This window comes from Rhodamnia argentea, chromosome 9 (genome assembly GCF_020921035.1).
Source record: "Rhodamnia argentea isolate NSW1041297 chromosome 9, ASM2092103v1, whole genome shotgun sequence".
NCBI lineage: Eukaryota > Viridiplantae > Streptophyta > Magnoliopsida > Myrtales > Myrtaceae > Rhodamnia > Rhodamnia argentea.
In genome coordinates this window covers 3,708,047-3,727,780 of record NC_063158.1, presented here as the reverse complement: position 1 = coordinate 3,727,780, position 19,734 = coordinate 3,708,047, and the positions used below count along the sequence as shown (strand labels likewise).

The following is a 19,734-nucleotide window of genomic DNA, read 5'->3' as shown; positions in this document are numbered from 1 at the left end:
TGTGCGAATTTGATGTGCTTTGATAGAAGGCATCTCTTGAAGAAACACCTCTTGGATAACGTTTTCTTTTTTAAAAGGAACTCTGGTCTTCTCTTTAACTCTATAACGTTAATAAAATAACGATGCATGGTTCTCTCTCCATTAGAAACAACATAAAGCACAGAGAGTTAAGGGAGAAAAAGCAGGTCTCCATTGTCTCTGTTTTCTGACGCAACTATCAACGCTTGAAGGTTTTACTATGGATAAAGGTATGTCTTCATCCCTCTCGGAACGTGAAAATCATGAAGATCGAAGAACTGTTAATTTGAAATTTCCGCATAAAAATATTACATTAATCACTAACAGAACCATGCCAACCACGGCCATGGACTAGTGTCGGTGTTGCTCGCAAACCACGTCCAGATTTGGCGGGGGCCTTGGTGGCGAGTGTAGAACTCATCCTGATTTAGTATGAATTTTATAGTAATTCAGCCGTAAAATATTGTAGCACGTAGAAACTTGCAAGTAAATGGCTCATCACTTAATTTTTGTTCTTATATACTAAGCCCTTATTTCGTAATTGATCGCACTCCAAGATCACCATGTCCCCCTCCACCTCCCTTCCCCTTCTCCACGATCATGAATCTTCTCCCTCGTGGCACGATGTCTCGCTCCCTAACTTACTTCTCCTTCTCTCAGGCATTTTCGCAATCGGCTGTTGCGCATGGTGTCATTTTGCCCAAAAAGAAAAACTCGCCGTCACTGCTGCCGGGACCGGCGGGTCTCCCCCTCGTCAGGAACTTGCCCTTCCTCGACCTGGAGCTCCACACCTACTTCGCTACCCTTGCGACGATGTACGGCCCAGTCCTGAAGCTCCAGCTTGGCAAGAAGCTCGGCGTCATTGTGACGTCCCCGGCCACTGCCCGCAAGGTGCTGAAGGATAATGACGTGACGTTCGCCAACCATGACGTGCCCATCACCGGGAGGACCGTGCTCTACCGCTCCCGGGGGAAGGGGGGGTGGGGGCAGCATCGCGTGGAGTTCGTACGGGCCCGAGTGGAGGTGTGCGGGCTCAAGATGCTGAGCAACCACACGCTGGACTCCGTCTACGAGCTCCGGCGGAGGGAGGTCCAAAAGACCGTCGGGTACTTCCGGCTCCGGGCCGGGTAGTCGGTGAACGTTGGGAAGCAGATGTTCTTGACGGTGCTCAACGTGATAACGAGCATGTTGTGGGGTGGGACAGCGCGGGGCGAGGACAAGGAGAGCTTGGGTGCTGATTTCAAGCAGGTTGGTTGGTGACGACGACGATCGAATAGGATCCCTCTTTTGCTTTTTTTACCATAAAAGATTAAGCACACTTTCGGCACAACTTTAAGACAAATAGGTTTTGTCGATCCTTCATTGAGTCTTTAAATATACTCATCTAACCAAATGTGGACGTGGTCGTCTTTGAATTTATTTTATTTTATTTTATTTTATATTGGCAACATATGCTATTACTTCCCTTTTCTTGTCAGCAGAAAAGAAAATACAAATTTATCTTATTTCATAATAAAGGTGATCATTTTTAGACTTTAAGGTTGCGCCGAACTTACTTTTTGGATCAACCTACAAATCGAATTTATGATTAACCAGTATCACTAAAGTTCGCTAAAAAGTGCTCTTCTTGCCTATTAAGATTGGGAAATAGGTATGTTAGTCATCAAGATCCATGATCAATTCTATTTCATATTCATATTTCAAGAATTGTTAGTTTTATTGTCTATTTTTCTCTAATTTAAGTTCAACATATATATTTCAGACTAACATTTTACTATTTGTCCCTGGATAATCCCACAAACAAATCTAATACTTTTCTTCGTGAGACATCCATACCCAAACATATTTTTTTTCATCTCGTTAATACCTCAAGCTTGTATCAATTACCCAAAAAACAAAACATCCGCTAGATTTTCATCTTTAAGCATCCGTAAAAAAAAAAACGATGTAATAGCAAACGGGGCAAATGGATTTGATGTGGCAATGGACACGCACTGCCCCACCGAGCAAGAGCATGGCCACGTCAAATATTTAATGTTCACACACGCTGCCAAGTTGGAATTTTTAATGGCCATATGGATGGAAGGTATTTTTGGTTCATCGGTACAAGTATGATAGTTTTGGTGAGACGGAAAAATTTGAATTATTGGTGTCCCCACTTAGAAGAGTTTTAAGGTTTTTGGTGGAATTATATCTTTTTTTTTTTTTTACTTCTAATTAGAGTGAATATACAAAATTTAAGATATTGATTTTATAATTTCTTTCTGAATTTTCCTTCCCTCTACAGGCGATGTCAAATTTGACAAAACTTCTTGGGAAGCCAAATATTTCGGACTTTTATCCGAGTCTGGCTCGATTCGATTTGCAAGGGACAGAGAGGCAGATGAAGGGGTTGGCGAAGTGGTTCGATGGAATTTTTGAGAAGATGATTGAGCAGAGGTTGAAGATGCAGAGAGATGGCGGAAGCGAGGAGAGCAAAGATTTCTTGCAGTTTCTGTTGGAGTGGAAGGATGAGGGAGATGCCACGACTCCTCTCACGATGTCTGGCCTGAAAGCTCTGCTCATGGTCAGTTTTTCTTCTTCTTCTTATACTATTGCCGAGCTTACTTCTCTATGCTTTATTCTTTTGTTCTTTCTGATGAGAATACATGATGTAGACCGATTCTTTGTGACGTTTAGATCTGATAATTGAAATACTTGAACGAACATAATTATTAGAGTAATATTAATAGGGAAAATTGTAAAAAAAATCATAGACCTGCTGCACTTTTGTCAATTCGATACTCAACCTTTTTACTTTTTGCCAATTGAGTTAATCCAGCCAATTTTGGCCAAAAATTGATGACAAAGACGTTGGTCATCCAATGAGGCATAGGTGGCAGCGACGTGAATAATCTTTAATAATTTTTGAAATTTTTAAATATTTTTATTTTTTATTAGTTTATCTTTTTCTTTTATTTCGGTTTTTTTTCTTTTTTGGTTCAAAGGGCCAGCAAGGCCGCCGGCCATTGGTATAGGCTCGGTGACCCCCAATGGTCCCTAAGCGAGGGGTCGCGACGCCCTCACCGGCCTCGGTGTGAGCGGCGGAGGTCGCCAGCCATTTGAATAGAAAAAGAAAGAAAACAGAAAGAAAAGAAAAAAAGAAAAGAATGAAAGAAATTCGAAGAAAATTATTAAAGCACTATTAAAAATGATCCAGTCAACACCAGCCGTGCCACGTAAGACGGCTAGCATTTACGTCAGGGATTTCCAACCAAAATTTATCGGATAAACTCAATTGACAAACTTAAAAGGTTTAGAACTGAATTGGCAAAAGCGCAATAGGTTTAGGACTTTTTGGATAATTATCTCAAGATTAATATATGGGAGATTTTGCGTAGATCACAATAACTAGTTTGTTCAAATGATGATTTTAGGTTTGTTGCTTCATAAGTTGATAAATTATCTTAATGGTAACATTTCTAGATGGCATTCAACGGGCTTAAACTTTTAACTTATGAAAAATGAACGTAGGATGATTATCAATTTTCCATGCTTGAGCCAAATATCAAGGTGCATAGGGATTGATGTTAATATCTGCAATAAGTACTCGTGGTTCCTCTTCTAATTCTCCAATGTGAACTTGATTGTCGTTGACTACAAATTTTGATTTTTCTTAAATCATACATTTTACATAAAAATGAGAATTAGTTTAAGTTCTCACCAAAAAATAATTAGTTAAGTCTTCATGCATAGCATAATTAATTTAGTTTAGCATGCATTGCATTTACATTTAATTGGACCGGTGATGGATGGGCTCGAGCGCATGAACTGACTTGTATTAAGCCTGTGGACAAGCCCATGATGACCAAAACTTTATCCTGGGATAAAATTAATAGACAAGTTAACGGCCAGAGGAGGTTTCGTACAAAGTATCTTGCACGAGGGACACATATCCGGCGTTACTCTTTGAGCAATGTAATAAGAAAAAGCTGCCCGTGCCCAATGCGTGGCTAAGAAGAATACAAAAAGGGAATTTTGATTCCTTTCTCCTGATCATGCCAAAATCAGTCAACACGCAAGGGACAGAAAATATTATATTTTGATTTGCGGATACCCAGCCTAAAGATGGCCACGGGCCGATTTGGGCCTGAAACAAGCCCATTGATCAACCGGAACCGGCCCGTTGACCGGGCCCGCCGGTTCCGAACCAGAACCAGCCCGACCCTCACAGGCCGGTTAAGGTTCAGCCAATTTCAGAACCGGTGATTACGGAACCAGCCAATTAGCCGTTGGGCTAGGCCCAACGGCTATAAACTTTTAAAAAAATCAAGGAAAGAGCCACGGCTCTTTCCCCCACGGGCCGCAGTTGCAACGGTCAAAATTTATTAAAACTATCCTAAATCTCTGTTGCAATGCAATTTAACCGTTGCATTGCAACGGATTCCCCCCCTCCCATCCTTTTTATTTTTTTCTAAATTTATTAAAACTATCCTCAATCTTTATAAATACCCCTCCCCTTTCGTTTTTTCTCACAAATTCTATCAATCTACTCAATTCTCTCAATCCCGGCTCAATTCTCTCAATTTTCTGAATCCGCTTTCCGCTCGATTCTCTCAAAAAAAGGCAAATGGAAGCAAATCTAGTGACAAAGGAAAGAGAGCGATGCGGATAGGAGAATCCGATTATCCTCATCCTCATGAGTATGATCCTTGTGAATTTGTATGTTGGGTAGACGAGGATGATGATATCAACATTATTCCCAACGTCGAGCACGTCCCAACACAAAAAAGTTTTCATCTTCCTACCGGTGTCGAAGAAATGTCAACAATACGGGAGCCAGAACGAGAGGGTACATCCAACATATGGAAACACTTCACGAATGAACATTTAAGCTAAAACAAGTATAGCATAAAATGTAAATATTGTGGGACAACATATAGTTTTATAGGTGGAGGCAGTTATGGATCATTTAAATGGCATTTGAGGTCAAAACATGCAACACAAGCGGGGATCGACACCACCCAACAACAAATCTCCGTGTAGGTCAATCTTAACACTCCTCTTTTATTTCGTTACAATGAAAAAATTTATAAAGAAACATTAGCTTAATATTCTGCCATTGATCGTTTACCGTTTAATTTTGGTGAAAATTTTGGTTTTAATTTTTTTTATAAACACTACATGTACTCCGCAAGCAAAACCCGTTCCCACAAATACTCTTAAACGGGAAATTTTTGGGCTTTATAAAAAAAGAAAAAAATATTTGAAAAACTTTTTTACGAATTTCAATGGACGTGTGCATATAGGTAGCAACATTTGGAATGATCCTTGGCAAACTCATTCTTATATGGGTATCACATGTCATTGGATAGGTAACAATTGAAATGTTCAAAAAAGAAGTTATTGCATTTCGAGTTTTTGATGATAAACATACGGTCAATAGTATTTATAGAGTAATTAGGCAAGTTTTAGAAGAATATAATTTGATTAATAAAAAATTTTCAGTTGGTTTTGATAATGCCGTGGTAAATATCGCTTCCATTCCTTATTTAAAAAAGATTTGTAAACCCACTTTTGGTGGACAATTTTTTCATATTAGATTTGCTTGCCATATTTTAAATTTATGCAAACTCTTGATGCTTTTCTCAGCCCAATAAAAAAAGCAATTCAATTTTTATCGAAACATCCCCAAATTATGAAAGAATGGGGTAGATTTTATAAAGCACATAGAAGAATACCAAAAAAAAAATTCAAAAGATGTTCCGACTCATTGGAATTCTACCTATGAGTTGCTTAATCAATCTTTTGCCTATAAAGATTTCTTATGTGCGTTTATTTTGAATAATGTTTCCAAAATTAATTTATTCCCACAAGAGTGGGATATTTGCAAAAAAACAAAAATTAGATTTTTTAAAAGTTTTTAACGATGCAACTTATATTTTATCTGGTGTTTATTATCCTACTATACATTTATTCTTAATAGAGTGTGTTAATATTGCTGGTGTTTTTGAAGAATATGAAAAAAGATAATCAATTAGCTCCGACTATTATAGCAATGCGAGCAAAATGACGCCTTTATTATACTGAAATTTCTCTTATTTATTTGGTTTCTTTTGCTTTCGATCCACGTATGAAATTAGATGGTCTAGGTGATTATCCGAATAGCTATTATGAATGTTTACATTTGAATGAAACAGTAAATGTTAGAACTATACAAGCATAGATTAAAGACGCAAAAGTAGAATTGTATAGTGAATTTTGTAGTAAATATGGTTTAGGTGATAGTGGATTTTTCCAACCTAGTGACGTACAAATCGGGGAGAGTAGTTGAATTAGTAAAGGGTACAAAATGCTATTGAGTAGGAAAAAAGACAAAAAGGAGCAACAAGTAATATTTCTAAAATAAAGACCTATTTAACCATTTCTTTTGAGTTTGGTGAATCCGAAAACACAGATTTTCCAATTCTAGAGTGGTAGAAGAGGCATTCAACTCAATTCTCAATCCTCGCTTTCATCGTAAGATAGATTTTAGCAACTCCTTATTCAACGGTTGTGGTTAAATAAGCATTTGGCGCTGGAAGATTAATTTTGGACAACCGACATTCAAGGTTATCTCCGGATTCGGTGAATGCTCAAGCTTGTCTTGATGATTGAACAATGGCTCAATTTCGACAACAAGAGATGGATCGCAACACAGAAGCCGAATTCTTCGATGATGATGATGAAAATACCATCACCATGACTACGGGAACGGGTAGCGGCAATTGACGACGAGATAAGTTGGGATTGTCAAAGTTAAAAGAATTACATGGACTTTGATTCTTTTATTCCCAAAAATATATATATGCGCTTAATGATAATTCTTTAAGTTCAAGCCCCTTCCCCCCTCCATTTTTTTCCTCCAAATTTAGTTACAATGTACAATTTGATTATAATTTATATTTGATAATTTGTTATTTATTATTTCATAATTTATTATTTAAAAATTAAATATAACAATCGGAACCGAAATCGGCTCGGAACCACCTGTTCTGAACTGGAACAGGGACCGCCCCTTAAAGGGCCAATTCCGGTTCAGGGGTGGCCATGAACTGGAACCGTCAGTTCATGAACGAAAATCGGCCGGTTCTGAACCATGGCCACCTCTTAGCCTTCTTCCATGTTCACGCAGACAAAAGAGGGACAAGAAAGTAAGCTTTCCCACCAAAAAGAAAGTACAATATATTCTGCAGAAAACAAAATCAGCTTTCTTTCCTTGAGAATTCAGACTCTCAGGCCTATAAAAAAGATTGCTGGGGAAGGACTGAGGGGAGGTCAGAATTTTGGGGGACACTCGTTCAGAAAAAATTGACACACACACGTGAGTTTAAAAAAAAAAAAAAAACAAACAAAGAGAAGACTCCTTTTGAGTGAAGCTTGATCGGGCGGTTTCCCTGGGCAGTTTCTTTGTCCTTCTTTCTCCACTACTGCTTAATCAACTCCTTTGCTCTACTTGTTGGCCTTTTGTAGCTGCTACACCCAAAACAGGACAACAAGCAGGCTTGTTTTTGTCCTTTGTTTCGGTGATCCCACATTGTGCTAGAAGACCCCAAGAAACCCCTGCTGTCCACTCGAAACCGCCGCTGTTCAATCCTTTTTGTCATCGTTTGAGGACTGTTAGCTGGTATATTCAATTGCATATCTTGTCATATATTTGCATATCTCAAGTATATTGCATACAAGAGGATATCTTTTCTTAGGAGAATTTCCTTTCCTAATCTGCAACTTGCCGTATAACTGAGAAAGTCATCTTTAAGATTATTGATGGAATACTCGATTAGGTAAGGATTTGGGTTCAATCGTTAATCGTAGTATTACAAATTAAAGATTGACTCAAAAATTATGAATTACTTCAAAACTTGATTGATATATATCCACTTTCTCAATTGACAATAATTGTCATATTTACTTTCCTAATTTCACTTGAATTGTTTGATTGTCATATTTTTTAGAATATAACCGTCGCATGATGTAATCTCGAAAATTCTAAAAGATTTGCATTCATTTACTTTCCATATTTGAAAATTGCATATCTTTTAAAAATTGCATCATGTAGATAATTGCATATCTAATCCTTTGTTTTTGTAAAATATTTAGGTTTGATTGCATTTTAGGATAGAAATCGCATGTTTAAATAGAATCTTATGTTTAAATAATTTATCTTTAATATATTAGGGTTTAGGTCAATTTAAACTCTAAAATATGCAAGGTAAACATTATTTTGGCATAGTTCTATTTAAGGAAATAAATTCATCCGAAAATTAAAAAAAAAAAAAGACATTCATTTTTGCCATGTCATCTTTGCCATGTCATCTATGCCAGGTCATCATTTCTTGCCATGTCCTATTAGGTTGCATTTTGGCTCATATAGCATATTAGAATTGCACATCTAGGTTTTAGTTAATCTACATGTCACATAGTTAATTTAATTAAACCATGGTCTCACTTGTACATTCATTTAATTTAATTTGCATGTCATCTAGTTTAGTCTTGCATTTAATTCATGACATTGCATCATTTAGAATAAGATCATTCATTCATATAAAAGATCGAAAAAATAATAATAATGTTTTATGTGGCGCATGCTCCCTAGATTATAATGATTTCTGGATATTTAATTAATTGATTGTGCACCCACATGATAACCTTTGTTAATGAATTAAAATCAATTAATGTTGCATTCTCAAATGATTTTTCATGAAATAACATGGAACCGGAAAGGCGTTGAGTAATTTAGCGTAATCAAGTCTCCGAACTCTTAATCTCCGGTTCGTAAGAATAAAATAGTTTCTTTCACTATTTTATTTAGATTTATAATCGACCTACTGTAAATGATTAGTGGCGACTTTGAATTCAATTTACATTGCATGTTAATCACTTGAATGGACTTGAGAGAGTCCGAGTTAGGTTAGTGAAATAACTAACCCGATAATCCATTAGCTTGAAATTTCTTGAATTTTAGGTCCCGACAATTGTACATGCCAGTTTAATTTCAGTCCTGAGCAGGACTCAAAGGAGAAGATGAAATGACTAGGCACAAGAATAAAGAGGGGCCGCATTGGTTGTTTTAGGAGAAACTAGCGTTGGCCATGTCCGACTCAACTTCTTTGTCTAGATACATTTGTGATTGTTGTACTTTCTCTCCTAAAAGGTCGACCCCTGAGCCACTTCCACCCGCTAATAACAATTTTCGACACAACGTTGAAACACAATTCAAACATGGCATAGCGTGGAAGATAATTTATTGAGAAACACCCTTGAATTTGATGAGTCCACTACAACTAGATAAGTACACCGGGAGTGCTATAACATGTGTACGGCGTTTACTTGAGTGTCATAACTTTTTTTTTATTCACTTGAGTGCCATAAATTTGAAAACACAATCACTTAAGTACCATCGTCGATATGTGCCGCCGGAAACCCAACTTGAATGTAAAAAAATCTAACGTGGCATCGCTGGAGCAATTTTTTTGAATTTTTTAATATACAAATGGATTTTTATTTTATTTTTTTTAGTTATTTTGACTTTTTTTTTTTTGGTTTTTGTGTTTTTCCCCTCTTGGCTGACAAGGGCCATCGTGAGGGCCCTCACCAGCCACGGTGGGCTAGCCCGGGGGCAAGGGCCGCCTAGCCCTCGGCCAAGGGGGCTTCAATGGACGTAGGTGACTACCGTTGCGGCCTCGATAGCCTTAGGCGAGGGCGCAAAGGCCCTCGCAGATCTAGGCGAGGGCCCTTGCTGCCCCGTCTGAAATGAGCGAGGCAGCCCTCGCCCATAACCGGAGAGGGCCTTCATGCCCTTGGCCATGGTCAACGAAGCCCCATCAACCACAGTGATTGCAATCGGGGGTGAGGCGGCCGCCACCCGCAACCGCCGGTGCTGTAACGGCCGTCGCACCCCCCTCGCCCCTGGGCTAGCCGGCCGTGTCCGTGACAACCCGGGGTGACAGCTATCACCCCTAGGCTAGTCGGCTACGGCCGACGAGGACCCTCATGGTGACCCTCGCAAGCCATGGGAAAATTCAAGGGTTTTTTCTTTTCAAAAAATATTAAATAATAAAAATATCAAAATAAATAAAAAAAAAGTTCACAAAATATTAAAAAAATGTATTAAAAAAATCCATGTGTCACTGAAAAAATAAAATAATAGTAAAATGTCCACGTAAGACGATTTGCTGGAAATGGCACTCATATAAATGATTTTGCTCTAATGTGGCTCTTAAGTGAATGAAAAGAAAGTTGTGGCACTCAAGTGAACGCTGTACAAAAGTTATTGCATTCCCAGTGTACTTATCCCTTTAAAATTGATGTTATTAACGTTTAGTTTGTGTAGAACATAAATCAATTTTGCCACCGTACAAGATCACATTTTTTAACCGCATGAATTGACACTAGATCTGTCAAAACGAGTTATAAACCTATTTTTTAACCTATATGTGATGGGTTGAATTTTATATAAGTTAGTTGTATTCAATAAATGAGTTTAAATATAATATTAGTGTTTTTTTGTCAAAATAATATTAGTGTTAAATGGGCAATAAATAATTCAAAAACGGTTAAATGAATCTATTTTGATTGGACCATTTATGATCAGATCCAATCATGCCTGACCCACTGATTTGATGGGCCTAATCAACACAAATCTAACAACGCACAGTAACACAAATCGCCTTCTCTGTTAACCTTTCAGCAGTTTTTCTATGTTGGGTATTTGGTGTAATATTATTATATAGCGAAACTCCCCATCCTAGCTATTTCATTCCATGGTTACGAGTGCAAAACGACACTAAGGTTTGAATTTGGAGCGCGTTTCACTGCTGACAATTTATAAAAGACAATTTGATGAGTCTACACTTCACTGCACTGCTATTTGTCATAAGTCTATTTCTGCGCTTACAAAATTAGTTTCCTAATCCTAGCTCTTGCTTGCTTTTAAATCTTCTTCGTGAACTCGATTTCTCTTGAGGATGGCCCGTTGAGACATTGCATGCAATTGATTTATTTTGACAGGACATATTGGTTGGTGGAACAGACACGTCCTCCAACACAATCGAGTTTGCCATGGCTGAGATCATGAACAAACCCAGCGTTCTGAGAAAAATCCATCAAGAACTGGAAACTGCGGTCGGCAAAGACAACGTAGTAGAAGAATCTCAAATCCCTAAACTTCCTTACTTACAAGCTGTCATGAAAGAGTCGCTGATGTTACACCCGCCAGTCCCCCTGCTGGTCCCGCGCTGCCCGAGTGCTACTTGCACCGTCGGAGGCTATACGATCCCGAAGGGCTCTCGGGTCTTCATCAATGTGTGGGCGATACACAGGGAACCTTCGATATGGAGTGACCTGCTGGAGTTCGATCCCGACAGGTTCTTGCACAGTGAGGTCGACTTCGACAGGGATGATGTAAATTACTTGCCTTTCGGATCCGGCAGGAGAACATGCGTGGGAATATTGATGGCCAAGAGGACAGTGCTATACTCGCTCGCCACGCTCTTGCACTCCTTCCACTGGAAGCTGCCGGAGGGGAAGAAGATGGATCCGACGAAGCAGTTTGGGATCGTCATGAAGAAGAAAAAGCCTCTAATGGCTGTTCCTTCGCCATCTTTCTCTGATCCTAGGCTTTATGAATGAGGTATTGGGGGAGTGCCCCATACGCACCGTGCATCTTGGTTAAGCTTCTTTGTCTAGAATAAAGGGAAAGAATTGCATTTACCCACCTTCATATGGTCTGTTAAACTTCAGTCAATGTGAGTTGTATTTGATCAAGCTTATATGTCGCAATGCGGGAAAAGTACATTAGAAGTGCCATAACTTTTGTACGGCGTTCACTTGAGTGCCATAACTTTCAAAACGTTCACTTAAGTGCCATAACTTTCAAAGATCGTTCACTTGAGTATCATGTTAACGTGGAAGCCGGAAAAGCCGACGTGACAGCCGAAAGTTGACGTGGCAGCCGAAAAAGTTACTGTAGCACGTTGGAAAAGTTACTGTAGTACGTTGGAAAGCTGACGTGGCACGCCGGAAAAGTTCTTGTAACACTCAAGTTAACGATTTTTGAAAGTTATGGCACTAAAGTAAACGTTTTGGAAGTTATGGCACTCAAGTGAATGCCGTACACAAATTATGGCACTTCTAGTGTACTTTTTCAATGCCAAAGTTTTTCGAAGTAAAAGAAAAGTCACATTTTGTACTTTCTATCAACCGTTAATAGAGAAATTCGCTTTTGGCCACTAACAAGAAAATCATTGTGCATCATGACGTCTCATTCTTTCTGCTCAAATCAAATTAATGAAGTTGCTTTCATAACCAGTAACTTAGGATTGCATGGTGCCATGACTCTTTCATCACTAATGTCTTCAAATGAATTGTTCGTCTCGTCTTCATCACTAACATTATTTACATTAGTGAAGTTGCTCTCAACACGAACTCCATTTATGGAAAAAAAAAATTAAGCACTATATGTTTAAAATATATATGTTGACGGGTACCAACTAAAATTAGGTGTCAACTAATACCTCTTGCTTTCTCGCGATCAAGGAAGTAAAGACTAATGAACCTTTCTCCACAGCTATATGTCAATCGATTACAAAATTTTAAAATAATTGAAAGTTTAAAGTATGCTAAATATCCACATTCTATTTTTTGAGTTCGTAGATTTCTTTTAGTTAGGAATAACATCCACCATATCTTTTCTTTGGCTAGAGAATAATATCCCTATTTCGAAAGTTGCGATTGGATAATTCATGATTTTTTCGAATATTATGACTTTGATTTATTTTTCTAAATAAAATAGAAAAATAAATCCCATATTATTCATTTTTAAAATAATGAAAACCCCACCTTTTCGTTGAAATGGAAAAAAAAAATTATGAAACCGGCAAAGCTTCTATCATGTTCCCAACTTCAAAACCGGTGGCTGACATTCCGCCGTCTATCTTGTAAAATAATCCTTACGGTCATGCATTCATTTTATAAATGGTGCCTAAATTTTGGCTCAATATGCAATGTGATCCCTGAACTTTTAACTTGACCAATATGGTCCATGAACTTTAGCCCAATATGCAATGTAATCTCTGAACTTTCGATTTTTTCAATATAATCCCCGAACTATAATAAAATGTTTAAAGTTGTCCTTGAACTTGAATTAATGAAAGCACTATATTGAACATCTTCTTATAATTCAGGGATTAAGGGATTAAGTTGAACATATTCTAAAAGTTCAAATACCATATTAGTCAAGTTAAAAGTTTAGAGACCACATTGCATGTTGTGCTAAAGTTTATGGATCATATTGATTAAATTAAAAGTCCAGGGATTACATTGTATATTTGATCAAAATACAAAGATTATTTATGTCATTATTCCCTGTTTTATGCGGTTATGCCACCTTTAAAGCTTATCCTTTCTGTTCTGTGGCTGTTCTCGCAGCAAGTCAAATACTGTACCGTCGGTGTCATTTTCGTTTGATCAATGTACAGTTCGTGGGTCAGTGAGAGTAACTTGAACAACTTTCCTATGAAAACCGTCCATTGGAAGAACTTCTTTATACGGCGTGGCTAGAAACATCCTCATTCTTGCTCGACGACTCCTCAAACCGTTCTCACAAGCTGAAATGCCGGTCGGAGACTCCGAACGTCCCTTGCTGTCGCTGGGGTTGTGGCTTGCTAAAGAAGCGAGTGATGCAATTCCAAGAGCTACTACGACACTGCTTGTCATAGCAATTGCAGCTCTTGGTTTTTTCTCTTTGTTAAAGAGGCGAAGGATTGCGAAGGCTCCATTGCCACCGGGGCCCCAAGGAGTGCCGTTCCTTGGGTACCTCCCATTCCTTGGGGCCAACCTCCACCGGAAGTTTGCCGAATTGGCCGAGACCTACGGCCACATCTACAAACTCCAGCTTGGAAGCAAGTTGTATGTCGTGGTTAGCTCCCCGTCGCTGGCCAAAGAAATTGTGCGGGACCAGGACATGATGTTTGCCAATCGGGACCCGAACATCGCCACTACCATCGCGACATACGGCGCAATGGACATTGCCTTCTCGAGCCAGGGACCTCACTGGAGGAATCTCCGCAAACTGTTCGTACGGAAGGTAATGAGCAACGCGAGCCTCGATGCCTCTTACAGATTAAGAAGGCAGGAGGTCCGGAAAGCTCTGAGCGATCTGTATGGAAAATCTGGGGTGCCGGTAGATGTTGGAGAAATGGCCTTTCTGATCTTGATTAACACGGTGATGTCAATGCTGTGGGGAGGGACGCTCAAGGGAGAGAAGCGCGACGCCGTGGGCGCCGAGTTTCGAAAGATGATTGCTAAACAATCGGTGCTCTTAGGTAGTCCGAATGTTTCGGACTTTTTCCCGGCATTCGCTTGGCTTGACCTGCAAGGAGTGGAAAGGGAGATGAAAAGGGTGCATGAGTGGCTCGATGATTTTCTTCAGTCTCTCATCGATTGTGCCGTCGGAGGAGGAACAAATGAACTGTTCGAGCAGAAGGAAGGAGAATCTGGAAGGGATGAACAAAAAACGGATTTCTTGCACATTTTCCTGGACATAGAGATGGATCTTGAAGATAACCAGTCACCAATTGACAAGAACGGAGCGCTCAAAGCCATTCTTACGGTAAGCCTATTACGCTTAGGTGACTAGTTATGAATAATTTTGGACCTGATGCAGTATTCCTATCAATTTATTTTATAAATTTATAATTCTTCCGTTTAACTCGATGGAATTTCCATTTGTTCCCCAGGTCTTTGTTTCTATTACATTTTATCTCATCGTATCATATTCTATTATTCGATATATGAGAATCACAATCAATATCTCAGTAGAGGTTTGGAATAACCCTTCGTTCCATAGTCTTGAGGTAGCTAGTTGTATCAAAACATATAGGTTAATCCACTTCGGCAATTCTACTCTTCGCAGATTTAATTTCATATTTTGGCCACCATAATCATGATTCATGAGTTAATGTCGAGCGACTATTACTAGAATATGGATATCTTTTTTCAGATCTATGTCAGCCCTAGAGGCTGGAGTACCATGATTTTCAAGGGAAAGAAATGTGGCAAAGCTGAATTATGAAAAGGTACTTCAATTATTGTGGGCCAACTTTTCGTATGAAGTTGGTCGTGTCATTGTCAAGATTAAATTCTCTTTCCGTATCTCTTGTTTCGCATCCTATTGTCTAACTTAGGTCGTATCCTACCTTGCCCTCTCCATCATGAAAAGCTCCATATTTTGACTAGAACGTCGATTCTTCTCTATTACATTGCTTTGTTAAATATTCAGCTCTATAAAACATTACAACAATCTACTATTTCTAATGAAATCTCGACTCTGCGGAGTAGGACATCGTGGTCGGTGGAACCGATACAACTTCAACAATGGTCGAGTGGGTGATGACGGAGTTGCTGCACAACCGAAATGTGATGAACAAAGTAGTCCACGAGTTGGCAGAAGTCGTAGGGGAGGATAAGATGATCGAAGAGCACCACCTGCCCAAATTGAAGTACCTCAATGCTGCCATCAAGGAGGCACTTCGCTTGCACCCGGCGCTGCCCTTACTGGTGCCCCGGATGCCTGATGCTTCCTGTGTCGTCGGGGGTTACACCATACCGAAGGGCAGCAACGTATTCCTGAACGTGGGTTCTATCCATAGGGACCCTGCGATTTGGGACAAACCGTCAGAGTTTAGACCCGAGAGGTTCTTGGAGGATCCAGACAAGTATGATCTCTCGGGCAACGACTTCAGGTACATGCCGTTCGGATCCGGTCGGAGGATATGCGCGGGGCTTCCGCTGGCAGAGAGGATGCTAACGTTTATCTTGGCCTCCCTTTTGCATTCCTTCGTCTGGGAATCACCGCACGGGGCCGAGCTGGAACTGTCGGACAAGTTCGGGATTGTGGTCAAGAAAATGAATCCCCTGATTGCCATCCCCAGGCCGAGGTTGTCCACTCCAGAGCTCTACATGTCAACATAGATCTTTCATTAGAGTCTCAGGACTCTTCATTTCAATTCTACTAAATAAAAGTACCCTGCCAGAGTGTTATATGTAGGAGAAAGAAATCCTGTTGTCTAATGGTTCTTCGGATTAGTTGGACCATGTGACGTCCTGAAATTTTAACATCCGTAAGAAAAATTATAAGTTCCAGCATGAAAAGTAAAATTTGCTTTTGAGAACTTAGAAGTCGATGATCGGTTGTTCCGGGACGTCTATCAAAAAAAGTCCAGTTTGAATCATCAAATTTTAACTTGTAACGTTGACACATTTCATACACAAATTTAGCCTTGTTCGAATTGTAAATGGAGAATATCATTTTTGCTTTCACTCGATCGACCCAAATGATCATTTGATGTCCATTTGTCAAATTACCATTTTGTTTTTAGATTTTATTTGTGTAAAATCAGAAAATTAAGTTCTAAATTGACCGCGGGCCCCACCCCCTCCTTTTTTGTCATTTTAGCCGGGTCCCCTCCATGATGATGTCATCGCTGACATCATCACCCTCTTCCCCAAGTTTCCCCTCCCCACGTGACTCTCTGTCTCTCTCCCCTCTGTTCAGCGACCAGAACCAATGCCCGGGTTTTTTTTCAAATTGCATAAAAAAAAAATTTATTTACCAAATAAGGGGAAAAAAAAATTAATTACCGATTTGGGGTCCGCTCGGCGAGCCTAACAGCCAAACGAACCCGCTCGGCAGTCCTAACGCCGAGCAGGGCGGCCCCCCCCACCACCGGCGCCAAGCGGGGCCGCCAACCCCTCCCTTCCCCTACCGCCCCTCCCCACCACCAGACCCGATCCCGGCCCGGCGATTTCGTCCTTATAGGAAATTATCTTCTAAAAAAATTATAAAAGCTCGCAAAAATTAGTAAATGGCAACAATCAACTAGCCATGGACAATTCAGAGTATTTTCGCCGACGACTTTTGAAAATGACAATTTTGCCCTTCCGGCAAATTGTCTTTAAAAAAAATTGTAAAAAATGTCAAAAATGGCCATAATGAACATGTCATGCACGATTTAGGGTATTTTGACCAATGACTTTTAGAAAATAACAGTTTTACCATTCTGGAAAATTTTCTGCAAAAAAATTGTAAAAAAACTCAAAAATTAATAAATGGCCACAATCAACTGGCCATAGATGATGCGGGGTATTTTGGCCGATGACTTTTAGAAAATGACGGTTTTGTCCTTGAGGCAAATTGTCTCCCAAAAAAATTGTAAAAAATCTTAAAAATTAGTAAATTGCCACAATCAACTGGCCATAGACGATTTATGGTATTTTGGCCGACGATTTTTGAAAATGACGATTTTGCCCTTCCGGCAAATTGTCTTTTAAAAAATTTATAAAAAATCTCAAAAATTAGTAAATGACCATAATCGATCGGACATGGACGATTCGGGTTATTTTGGCCGACGACTTTTAGAAAATGACGGTTTTGCCCTTCCGGCAAATTGTCTTTCAAAAAAATTATAAAAAATCTCAAAAATTAGTAAATGACCATAATCGATTGGCCATGGACGATTCAGGTTATTTTGGCCGACGACTTTTAGAAAATGAGGGTTTTGCCCTTCGGGCAAATTGTCTTTCAAAAAAATTGTAAAAAATCTCAAAAATTAGTAAATGATCATAATCAACTGGCCATGGACGATTCGGGGTATTTTGGCCGACAACTTTTAGAAAATGACGATTTTTCCCTTCCAGCAAATTGTCTCCCAAAAAAATTGTAAAAGGAAAATTGCCACAACCAACCGGCCATGGACGATTCGGGGTGTTTTGTTACGTTCGGCGTTTTTTTAAAAAGGAAATCATTATTTTTGTTAATTTTTTAATAATTATTATTTTATTTATAAATTGTTTCTTTTGAAGCTTATTTTATTAGTGTAATTAATTAAGAATATTGATAAAATGTAAGTGCTGAGATATATGAAAAACATGTTATTTTCATAATAGATAATAATCGGATTGTCGCAATTACATGTACTAACGATGTCGTCTTCCTACATGACCTCTTGTTCCACAACGTGGCTCTCTTCGGTGCTCGGCGGCTCTAGTATTGTACGGACGAGGAGGAGGCTGAGGAGGAGGATCCGACCGAGGAGGATGTGTAGATGATGAAGGCATATCTTGTGAAAATATGCCATGCCCGGACGATACATATCCTTCTGCAGAGAAGCCTGAATAAAAAGGAGGGAAATCGGGTACATACGAAGTAGGAGAAGGAGCTGGAGTCTCCGGATTAGGAAATATAAAAGTAGATCCCTCGGGAAATGGGGCGGCAAAATGGGTGAATCCAAGACTCAAACCCGTCCGGTCTAATCCTGAAGTGAAACCCGGAGCGAAACCCGGATCGAAATCCGTCGTATGATACTCGAAGGTGTAAGGGACAGCATCGCCAACTACATGACATCGAGGAGTCCTCCGGGTCGACCGAACAGGCTCAAGCGGATCGTCATCGTGAGGGCCAACGGTTGCCGCCGTAGTTGCTGGTTGGGGTGGTGGCATCATCGTGAGACGCATCTCCTCATGCTGGGCGTATAGCATTGCCTTAGCTATCCTCCCCACATCTCCCAAAGTCTAACGAGATGGACGTGAATTTAATATACGTAAGATTTGTTCCACGCCATCACCCCGGTAATGATATGACAAGTAACAAATGTTATAAAATTACAATAACTTATGTTAGTAAAAATATAGTTAATGAATTAAATTGAAAGTATTTGCACGAACCATTGAACCCATTGCAGCTCCCGTAATAGAAATCCACTTTCGTGTATGTCCAAGGAACCACTCCATATATCCCGAGTGAAAGTGGAGTTCATCCGTGGTTGGATCAGCATGGACTATATATTCGGTACGTCCGTCCCACATAGCGATCCATCGTCCGTGCTTAGCTGCCCAATCCTTCCCGGGTGGCCTATTGTCAATATCATGCAAGGATGTGTGATCGCGGGGAGGAGTAGGTATCGGCTGCCGCATACCAAACTGGCTAAGTACCCGATCTGGATAATGCCACTCAACTATCCAAAAACAGATGAGTGGCACACGAGCCCTCCAAATATCCCGTCCCCGCAAGCGAGAAACCGGTACATTCTCCGAAATGTCACCACCATAGGGCTCCCAAATAATCTATTATCATAATAAAACATATGAAATTAAATGGAGAATTAATTTAAAAGCTAACATTATATTAAACTCATTCGTTGCTATCATTACTTACATCTTCGGATGCCAATCTATCAAGTTGGTAGCGCAGATGTACTAACGTATGCGTGGGGATCTCCGTCGTGCTTCGACCGTGACTCCAACTGCGTAAACAAAAAACATTCAATTTTCATATATTATACGCACTGGAAGGAATTAATGACGCACGAACCGAAAATGCAATAGATCACATATCGATTACCGAAAGGTGCAAGTCCTAAAGGAACCTCAACCGTCGGGGATGGGAGACACATCCGAAGCGCTCCCACGCCCAAATCTGCAGTATATGTAAGGCATCGCCCATTTGCTTCGTCTCCGGGTCGGTTGCACGACATAACTCTCGGTACAACCATGCAAGTGCTGCTGAACCTCAACTATACCGTGTAGGGACGTTAAGGTTCGCCAATAATGGAAGAAACAGCAAACTAACTCGGGCACCCGATTTGTCCGAGAAAATAGATCCTCCTAGCGGACGGAGAATGAAAGCTCGGGAATACCGCA

The 19,734-nt window shown here is 39.8% G+C and overlaps 1 protein-coding gene and 1 pseudogene across 1 annotated transcript; both read left to right on the top strand.

The window, feature by feature from the left end:
- The first annotated feature begins 560 nt into the window (after positions 1–560).
- On the top strand, positions 561–11,667 carry LOC115736949 (annotated as a pseudogene).
- A 1,829-nt stretch (positions 11,668–13,496) lies between these two features.
- On the top strand, positions 13,497–16,083 carry LOC115730208 (flavonoid 3'-monooxygenase CYP75B137-like). The gene is made up of 2 exons (XM_030660801.2): positions 13,497–14,647; positions 15,376–16,083. The coding sequence occupies exons 1-2, from the start codon at positions 13,649–13,651 to the stop codon at positions 16,006–16,008; spliced, it is 1,632 nt and encodes a 543-aa protein (XP_030516661.1). The 5' UTR covers positions 13,497–13,648; the 3' UTR covers positions 16,009–16,083.
- Positions 16,084–19,734: the final 3,651 nt, after the last annotated feature.